General features: G+C 33.3%; 3 protein-coding genes across 3 annotated transcripts; 1 reads left to right on the plus strand and 2 right to left on the minus strand.

Annotated features, from left to right (window-relative positions):
• Positions 1 to 716: 716 nt before the first annotated feature.
• On the plus strand, positions 717 to 5,005 carry LOC145626289 (putative magnesium transporter NIPA6). The gene is made up of 9 exons (XM_081678718.1): positions 717 to 985; positions 1,097 to 1,153; positions 1,584 to 1,674; positions 1,798 to 1,958; positions 2,056 to 2,183; positions 2,586 to 2,723; positions 3,310 to 3,402; positions 4,084 to 4,207; positions 4,435 to 5,005. The coding sequence occupies exons 1-9, from the start codon at positions 859 to 861 to the stop codon at positions 4,572 to 4,574; spliced, it is 1,059 nt and encodes a 352-aa protein (XP_081534844.1). The 5' UTR covers positions 717 to 858; the 3' UTR covers positions 4,575 to 5,005.
• Positions 5,006 to 5,326: 321 nt separating this feature from the next.
• Positions 5,327 to 7,348, minus strand: LOC145626921 (annexin D8-like). Its single transcript, XM_081679370.1, has 6 exons — positions 7,276 to 7,348; positions 6,647 to 6,792; positions 6,177 to 6,395; positions 5,843 to 6,055; positions 5,642 to 5,731; positions 5,327 to 5,533 (listed from the first exon to the last, which is right to left on the minus strand). The coding sequence occupies exons 1-6, from the start codon at positions 7,346 to 7,348 to the stop codon at positions 5,327 to 5,329; spliced, it is 948 nt and encodes a 315-aa protein (XP_081535496.1).
• A 1,115-nt stretch (positions 7,349 to 8,463) lies between these two features.
• Positions 8,464 to 10,597, minus strand: LOC145626290 (uncharacterized). The gene is made up of 4 exons (XM_081678719.1): positions 10,159 to 10,597; positions 9,939 to 10,073; positions 9,603 to 9,813; positions 8,464 to 9,085 (listed from the first exon to the last, which is right to left on the minus strand). Exons 1-4 carry the CDS (start codon positions 10,456 to 10,458, stop codon positions 8,769 to 8,771), a joined length of 963 nt encoding a protein of 320 aa, XP_081534845.1. The 5' UTR covers positions 10,459 to 10,597; the 3' UTR covers positions 8,464 to 8,768.

Consider the following 10,597-nt stretch of genomic DNA (forward strand, 5'->3'; position numbering starts at 1 on the left):
TATGCATGACTCGTATGCCGCCAACTTGTCTTTGGTTTTGTGTTGGGTTATTTTTGTGTTGCACATTACCTCCCTAACCCATGTTAAGCTAAGAGTTTTGGAGAGTACGGAGACATTATCATTTCTCATGAACGAGAATACGAGATTATACAAATGTTATTGTGTAGCCTATTACAAAGTATGTTTTGTGCTAGACCCACGAAGGTGGGAGCTCACTTTTACAAGTAGTGGTTTTAACATCGATTGTGCTCGAGGTGACGAGGTCCCATGTGACTAACCTATGCACAATGCACCTCAACCAAATTTCGTACGAAGAATGTAAACGTATAATTAATTAATTATAATGCACTTTATCGTGTAATGTTTTTTTTGAAAAATAAAATAACATTAAGGGTAATTCTCAATGGGTGACCCTATATTTTGAGACACTAAAAAATGGTTATCCTCTTTAATTCATTATACATTAAGAATTTTTCTAAAATTAAACAACCATTAATTTTTTATTGAAAAATAAATCAAGTGCAAAACTAGGCTAAGAAAGGTGATAAATTTGAATTTGAAGTGATTTACTCCTTACTAATCTATTATACCCATCATAGCCATCATCATCATTATCATTCATTATTGACTGACCTACTTGAATACAAATAATTGGGCAAATAAAATACCCGCGTTTTTTTGGTTCCCTTTTAAAGACGAAGCAATATACCAAACAAATTAAATTAACAAGTTGATTGGTGGGTGTCTTATAATATTAGATTCCTTAATATAATTAGACGATCCCATGATTAGAGGAGTAAGACTTTGTTTGGAGAGAGAAAAATTAAAGGAGAGATTTTGATTCAATTTTTTTTGATAATGTCTTTTTCCAAAGATAATCTAATTGGGTTTGGATTAGCTCTTTCATCTAGTGGTTTCATTGGAGCTAGTTTCATCATCAAAAAGAAAGGATTATGGAAAGCTGGAACTTCTGGGGTTCGAGCTGGTATAAATTTTCATCTTTTTTCATCAATTTTATTTATTTTGTTTATTAATTATTATGAATTAATCAGGGTTTTTTTTTCCAAAAAGAATTAAAATGGGTTTTATTTTTCAGGCCATGGAGGATATACATATCTGTTTGAGCCCTTATGGTGGCTTGGTTTGTTCATGAGTAAGTCTTTGATTGTCTTTTAGAGCTTAAATAGTTTGTGGATCTTTCAGAATTTTTATGTTTATATAATACATGCTTGTAATTTTGTATCTGAATCCGGGTTATGGGCAATTTGTTTGGTTGCAACATATATGGGGTTTTGGACAATTCATTTTATGGCCTTCAATAGGGCGGCCTAATTGGATAGCTAATGTAGGACGTGTAATTGATACATGTACTTCTTATTTACAAATACTGGATAGCTAATGTAGGACGTGTAATTGATGTTTGTTGTCTTTTTATGAAGTATTATTGAGGACTAATTAGGTCAAAGCGCGGCTAGAAGGGTTCCTAATTATTTGTACATGTACATTACCTATTAAAAAAATCTAGCTTTTTTTCATACATGTTTGGATTGAAACATACATTAAGAGTGTGATTTTGTGTACAGTGATTGTTGGTGAAGTTGCAAATTTTGTGGCTTATGCATTTGCTCCAGCTATTCTTGTTACCCCACTAGGAGCCTTAAGCATTATTGTCAGGTACATCTTGTAACCTTCCAGTATTTCTTCTTTTAAATTCTTCTGGGGTTCGAGTGAATCCGTTGGATTGACTCTCATATCATATGATTTATGTAATGGATTAATATGATGGATGATATGCAGTGCTGTGCTCGCTCATTTTATGTTGAAGGAGAAATTGAACAAGTTGGGCTTCCTGGGTTGTGTAATGTGCATTGTCGGTTCTGTGATCATAGTGGTTCATGCACCCAAAGAGCATTCTGTCACATCTGTACAAGAGATTTGGAACATGGCCACTCAAATGGGTAATTTCTTTTGCATATTTAGTAAGCTGGACACACTATATATCATTGATGAGATTAAAGCAAGAAACCTTATTACTCTAATGTGTTTCTATTCCAGCGTTTCTTCTTTATGTTGGCTCAGTTCTCGTGTTAGTCTCCATTCTGGTACTTTACTTTGCACCATTGTGTGGACACTCAAACGTGTTGGTTTTCACTGGAATTTGTTCCTTGATGGGCTCTCTCTCGGTATAAACCTCTATCATACATCCTTTTGTTTAAAGTCATTAGTTGATCTTGGAATTAGAGTAATGCAAAACACCAAAATGCTCCATACACATTTGTTTTGGCTTTGAATTGCTTTCCAACAGCTATCAGGTTCAATATTTTTTCCCTGGCAGTCTAAACCATGTTTAATTTACCAATTAAAAACAAAATCATAGTTCAGGCTCAGTACCTCAGACCATACGCTGGAACTCCTCATGCTTGTGGTTTGCTTAAATTATTGTCTAAAATTAGGAGTAACTAACCTAAATAATACAAGTAACATATGATTTTAGTGATATTTTCCACTGTTTGGTTTCTCTTGGAGTGCATGATATGATTCAGAAATCTCAATTCTTTGTCATTAATGCTTAAATGATTATGCAGGTTATGAGTGTCAAAGCCCTTGGAATTTCATTGAAATTGACATTTGAGGGAAATAACCAGTTACTCTACCCAGAAACATGGTTCTTCACTGTAGTTCTTCTAACATGCGTCATCACTCAAATGAATTATCTGAATAAGGTTTGTAGTCTGGAGTTGATTTTTCTGGTATGAAAAGCTAGCTTTTATGTCTCTGTATAGATGAGAATTTTTGCTTTATTTTACATGAATAAAGCTTATATATGCAATCTATTAGCCAGGAAAAGCATGATCTGAACTTTTGCACACTTCATAAAAATACTTAATGATTTTGATGAATACACACAATGAGAAAAAATAAACCTTTGTCGAGGAATGCTTTATAATCATCTTTTTTTTGTTCATGGATCTTGGTAAAATCATGTCTCTCGTCCTGCTGAGGTGTATATCTTGGGCACTATGAGAATAGGATATTAAATTAAGACTGTTACAGCCTTACAGGCTCTGATATATGTTTCACATAAATATCATTTAATTTTTTGAGCAGGCTCTCTTATGAATTCGTTTTTGACACAATGATCTCATTAACATTTTCTTGGTGTGGCTTTTTAATATTTGAATTTTGTTTGCCAATGGTATCTCATATACCTTCCTTCTGGTGTTACTGTCTTTTAAATAAATGTCTGCCAATTTCATTATCTGTTAGCAAAATTGTGTAACAAGTGGTTTTTAATTTTCTTTTTTTCAGGCTCTGGATACTTTTAACACTGTGGTTGTGTCCCCAATATATTATGTTATGTTCACAACACTTACAATTCTTGCCAGTGTGATAATGTTCAAGGTACTTTTAACTCACCTTGCTTCATAAAAAAACATTTTTTATCCCTTGCATCGTGTTCTTTTAGAGGTAAACTGCATCCACTATCTGGTTAGAATTAAGATGTAACAGTCTTTGAACTGCCAATCATGCAATGTAATTGTTCATTTAGGAATTAAATGAAGCAGACTATCAATCTTGACACTGTGGCTATAAAACAGTGGAGAAGAGTTAAGAGTTAACAAACATACTAGATGACATTTGTTAGTTGAATTGTTATTTGGAAAACCACTTCTAATTAGAACTTTTATTTTGAAGATATATACTAGCATCAATTCTGTCAAAGCATTAAACTGGTTCATTTGTTATTATTCTTGGTATCATGTTGTGTTTGAAGTAAAACCAGACTTGTTGGAATAAAGGAGGCAGTGTTCTGACCCGATTCATATGATTGAATATTTGAATACATGCAAATTTTAAATTCAGTATCGGACTGTGTGTTCCATTGTTCTTTGATGTGGCTCCTCTAACTTTTATGAGAGGATTGAGGAACTTGCACTGTTGCACGCCTCTGAGTCAACAATAGCATAGCTTTACAAATTTTCTGTTAAGTTTTCTAGATTTTTCGTGTTTATGGTGTAGCTGGGGTTATTTCACCAGTGTCTAAAAATCTTTGTTGTTAACTTGTTGTGGAATGTATATCAGGATTGGGATGGTCAAGATGGAGCTGCCATTATATCAGAAATATGCGGCTTTATTGTTGTCGTCTTAGGAACGATTTTGCTGCAGATGACCAAAGAGGTTATGGAGAAACTGCCATCTTTCAAAGGTAAGCATTGGTAATCCCTTTCCATAGATTCCTTTATGGTCATGAATAAAGCTTTATAACCTATAGTATATCATGGTACCACCTACATGTTATCATTAGAGTACGGCTCTGTTGCTACTTTGCCTGTTTCGTAAGATTTTAGCTACGTAACAATTAATTATGTGTGTTGGGTACCTAACATGTAAATACTAGAGTTTTCTTATTAATACACTAAATACTTGCAACAGGTAATTCTTACGCGCCTCCTATGGCCCCCACTCTCACAGCCGGGCTTTGTGCTGGGAATGCGGATTTTCTAAAATGCGATTGGGATGATGTGGAAAATCCAGAGGAAGTTTTGTTGAGTAGACAATACTCATACACCTAATTTGCAAGCCTTCAATATTTCTGACCCAATGAATCAATGATACTTATGAGCTCTGAACATGAATGTATTCATTATTCCTGTGACATCTTGGTGCTCCCATTATTGGTTGAGGTAGTGAGTACATTTTTTCACTTAGAGGTTTATTGTCGAAAATGTTAGAAAGAGCAAATGAGTCATTAAAGCAAGAGAACATGAGACTGATTCGAGTGCAGTCTGTCGTTTTTAAGAATGGAAAGTGATGCCTGTTTGAAAGAAAATTATACCTGTATATTAGAGTAGTAATGTAGTACATTGTAGCCTGCAAATATGTATATGTATGTAACTATTATATAATGTAATTAAGATCAAATCCATCATTATTTTCCCACATTGTAGAAACAGTTTTACTACTGAATTTTGAAAGCGTTCAAGGTCTGAACTCTGAAGTCACATATTATCTTCATTATTTCTCATAGATTGTGTTCAAACTTTTGTTCATACAGGATTTATTACCGGCGTAATACATTGCAATGTTCTTTATTTTCTTTTCTCTCTGACATGTTTCGGAGAGGGTGGTGCTAAACTTCTTTCACAGGGGAAAATAATCTTATTAACCAAGAACATCATATCTTGTAAAATTCACGATAAGGGGAATTTAAGAGTTAGAAAGAAACGGGTGAATTCGATAAAACATTGAATTATTGAAATCGTTGCAACTAGAAAGATTAATGCCTATAACTTCTCATTTATTAGAAATGCTCTAATTTAAAGTCTCAATATCCATCACTTCCCAACAAAGTTAGTAAAAATGCTCTGTAATCTCCTGAAGTATCTCCAGCTACAGCTTGATCAAGGGAAATGTTGTTCGTCTCCAAGTATAATTCTTTTATTTCTTTCAAGTCGATTTCTGCTCGTGTAACAATCACACGAGTAAGGACATCTTCATCCGTTCCAAGTCCAACAATTGCATTGCGCAAGATCTTTTGAAAGAAAACTAACTCCAATCAGTAATCTAGTTGAAAAAAAGAGTAAGTTGTACTTGAAAAAAAAAAATTTAATCATAGCATCTGAATGACTGAATTTCATACCTTAGCAAAGTACTTTTGAGGATTTTTGATGCATTTCACAGCCACACTTATAGTCTGAAAAAATTCTTGTTCTGGTGCACCTCTTAGAGCCTAATTCATCACATAAATGTTCTGATTAGCAGACTAATTAACTTTTTCAAATGTAATTTATAATGAAATTTTAAGGTAATTATCTAATGACAAATTATTTAGGGTATATACCCTTGAAATGGAGGTTCCATGAATGTCCTTGAACTGATTGAAGGTAGCCAAGAGTTGTTGCTTGCTCCTTGTGCTGATAATTCTTGTGACCTCGTCGTGGAAAGATTGTTCATCCTGAATTTCATCACGAAGAATGTTTGCATCTGAGAATGCTACTATCTCATCAATTTCATCTCCATGGTACTTGTATGTGCTAACTATTCCCACCAAAAACTGCGCGAAAAAAAAAATAAAAAAAAAAATAAAAAAAATAAGCATAGTCAAGTACTCAATAATGTAGATGACATTTGACCTCGAGTTTTGGGTACCATTCTTAAGATTTTAAGTAACGTACTTTTCTAATTTTTCCGGTAGTGTGAGTTGCAACATCTTCTTCAGGCGCGCGCTTGTAGATTTTGTGATAAGCACGCTTAATTGCGAGGAGTTCTTCGGGTGATTTGATACTCACAATCTCCGCTACTAAATTGTAATCAGGTATTGCTTTCTCCAGTGCCTCATGGATTAGAAGTGCATCACGTTCAACAGGATCTATAACCCATTGACATATTGCTTTCTTTTCATTTTTTTATGTTTTTTAGTGACAAAGAAAATAAGTAAGTACTCAATAAATAATTAATTTAACAAATAACAATAATAATTGAAGCCTTAATAATCCTAATTATAGAGTCGGCTACATGAAACAAAGATTTCATCTCGTACCCACCAACCATAAGTAATCGTTACATCGATAAATTTATATTATAAGATGTTTTATCTTATAAATATTAGAGAATGAATGAAGAAAATGTAGCTTCAAAGACAAACCTCAAAATCCCCTGAAATTTCACATTTAAGCTGCTTGATGAGATCTTCCTGATATACTTCTTGATAAGCTTGTTTAATTAACTTTATTTGACTTGCATTTCGGTGACCCAATAATAAAATTATTGCTTTCTCATCGGTTCCTAATCCTAAGCACAAGAAACAATTAGAAGGTAATTTAATCAAACAATATAATATGAACGATCAATTTTTACTTTTTCGTATCTCACAATTTTTTAAATTGGACGTATGTATACTACCGTCGTTTCAAATTATTTGCAACGTTATGTCAAAAAAGGAGATAATATTATAACCTATAGTTTGGTACACTAGGCAACAAGTGCAGTACATGCACATACATCATGCGCCGTGCATATGAACATCGAAATTAGACTTAAAAATGAAAATTTTATTCAATATCCATAAATGACACAATGCGATATTACTTTATGATTTGCAACACATTTGAACTCTTTAATTATATTCCGCACAACCGTACGAGTTTTTAGGATCGTGCAAAATGCAAAATTTAAGGAGAAAAAACTAGCATTGTATGAATTGATACATCGTACATCTTAGAAATAAAAAATTTCAAGAAACAAAAAGAAAGTGGAACAAAAGTAGAGAAAAACCTTTGCATGATTTTTTGATAACATAGGCATCATCAATAGGAGATGTCTTCTCAGGAGTAACAATCGTAGCCATTGTTTTAAGTTATTTTTTTCTATCTGTTTTCCTTAATAATAAGAATGAATATAAATAAAATTGTACATAAAGCAAAAAAGCTAATCTTTATTTTATAGTAGTTCTGAAGTCCATAAACATTCCAAACATATCTTTTAATTCTATTCTTGGACAGTAAATTACACAATTAATCATTCAGTTATGCGGTAATACAAAGCATGGATTTTAGGTAACGTGAGTAATATAATGACATTTTAATGTAACAGTTATCATTCTTATACACTTATTATTCTGACTGAGAATGTTACTATACGAGGATATAGCAACAAAATATAACATATTAACGGGCGATATCGTCTTAATGATTAATTAATGTTGTTTGAGGTGGTAACAAATGTAATATGACTAAATCTCGTTTTTCTTACTCCACCCTCTGTAGTGTGTTAACATAATGTGTAAGATTAACACATTAGATCAATTCGTCAATTACTCTAACCTCTACTCGTATTATCCTGTAGTGTTTAACACTCGAGTCAATCTGTCACAGATCCAAGTTGAACAAAGGCCGGCTGAGCTGATTATAGCAAGTCGTAATTACTCTACCTTGCCAATAACGGCAGGGATAACATATATAATTGAGGATATTAATTAAAAGAGAGATTAATTAATGATTGATATGACGATGTCATTATTCCCTTTATCAGTTGATGTGTAGAAAAAAAATACATGTTACCTGGACTCAGAAAAATATGTCAAATAGTACTAAGTTTCATGATTATTTAATGCCTATAATGTGTACTCCCTCCATTCCCAAAACTTTATTTTTTTCTGTCTATTTCCTTATAACTTACTTTATACTTCGTATTAATCAATTCACAATCTTCTGGTTAAGGTGTCAATTATCAATTCATCTATGTGTCTATAATATATTTGCGTTTAGTGCCTATTTACTTTGTCTATTGTTGATGAATGATGAGAAGATTTATGAGAAAACTTCTGGACCTAATCAAGTTACATTACATTATCATTTATCCTTGTCTCAATATGTATGCTACACCTCCCAACAATGCTATCTCATTCAATTACACTAAAGAAAAAGATATAAATGTAGACCCGAAAATTTTCAAAGACAAAAATGATCATAAAATGTGTATTGCAACAAAGTATTACTACTATAAGGCATAGTAACAGAATCCATTGTTTAAGATAGTTGTAGCAAGAGGTATTTGGCACAACATAATGCTAATGAGCAAGCTGTTTGAACTAGTCTCATTCACAGCAATTCCCATACATTCATAGGTCGATAAAATCCACTGCTACTCAGTTTGGAGTCTTTATTCAGGCTTCAACTTATACCCACGCGGTTCATTAGCAGCCCATGACATCTCTGATGCACCACTATCAGAGCTGAAACTGCTACAGCTGCTTGAATCATCTTTCACTAGACATGTATTAGATTATTAGGTGAGGAAGGTGCCCCATAAATCAAGTTATACTTCATTTCTTCTACTGCCCCTGCATGTATATCATCAAAGCTGACACTTTTACATCTGCTTGATTCATCTTTCACTAGCGATGTATTTTTAGCTAAGGAAGATGCCCCATCAAACAAGTTATTATTCATAGCTTCTACTGCCCCTGCATGTATATAATCAGAGCTGACACAGTTACAGCTGCTTGATTCAGCTTTCAGTTGATGGTCAGCTAGGACATCAGATGCCCGAGAATTCAACTCATAATTCACTTTTTCTTCTGCCCCTGCATGTACATGAGCTTACGTGAGTGCTCGTGACGCAGTAAACTAAAATTACAGAGTTACAATGGTAGCCATCAAATTACAACATGCACATTAGCAGACAGAAACAACATAAGCCAATGACCCAACCCTTGCTTAATTGTGATTACACTAGAATCAATCTTTCTTCTGCCCCTGCATCTACATCAGCTTATCAACAAACTTAAATTACAATCAATTAATTAATTGCTTCCATTACCATTCCAATTAATGATTAATACCCTGTATTATTTACCCTTCCCAACCCTATGATGCTAGCTAATGACAATGATAATGATAACGTTAACATTCACTAAGTTCCATTATACGTGTTATATCATATGCTGCTACTTTTGATAGATTATTATTTAAAAAAAAGCTACCCCAAACCCTTGTGATTACATGATTTGGTGTAGTTAGGTGGAACTAGAATCAATTAATTGTTTCTAACACGGCAACACCAACAGTTAATACGAAACAAGAATAAAAACCATTTTATACCTTTGATTGAAAGAATAGACAGGGTTTTATCAGAATCAACATCTCTAAACAATCCGATAATGCGGATTGAACCTCGCTCTGCCAGTGCAGCTTGGTATGTACCAATACAACCAGTATCTTCATCAACGGCAGAAAATGTAATGTAGTAATGATTAAGATAGCTAAGAATAACATTGGCCCTTATCATCCGTACTAATTTCAGTTTTGTTCCCTGCAAATTAATAAACCATACAAATGATCGAGTCAATAATAATATAAAAGGGTCCAATAAGTCGATATGATATAACATGATATGACACGATACGATACGATACGATTCAAAAAGATTAACCAAACCTTGTGCTTGTTATAGTGATCAATTACTTTAAGGGCTAATTCAGCTTCAAGTTCCACATCATCAAGTGGCCCTATACAGCCATCTTCTCCATCAAGATCATCATCAACAACATCGTACTCTAGATCATCGAAATACTGAAAATTCAACAATTAAATAAATACTTAAATTTTATGTAGTGTATAACAGGAATTGCAACAAAATAAATTAATAGCAAATTACCTTAAGTTCGTGTTTAAAATGACAAGCAACTAAGAAATTGATGATCGCAGAGTAAGTCGAGTGATGTTTCGATTGTGAAATCAATTCAAGGCCATCAACTTCAATAGAGTAGGCCTCAGAAACATCAATTAAAACATCTTTGAACTTGTTCACAATTTCAATGTAATTCATGGCATGCAAGTCACCATTCTTGATACAAACCTTCAAATTCTGGAACAAATTCTTCAAGATCTTCAACTCATTGTCATCATAAATCTTTTTCGTATCAGAGTATTCATCATTATCTTCCACGTATTTCATCAAGAAATCATCAAATCCGTCTTCATATCTTTCAAATTCTTCGTATGTTCTACGCTCAACCTCCACTGATTCAGAATTTCCACGAAAACCTAATTGTTTTTTCGATTGAAATTGTATCGAGTCTAAACCTAATTTTTTG

This window comes from Chenopodium album, chromosome 4, assembly GCF_948465745.1.
Source record: "Chenopodium album chromosome 4, dcCheAlbu1.1, whole genome shotgun sequence".
Taxonomy (NCBI): domain Eukaryota; kingdom Viridiplantae; phylum Streptophyta; class Magnoliopsida; order Caryophyllales; family Amaranthaceae; genus Chenopodium; species Chenopodium album.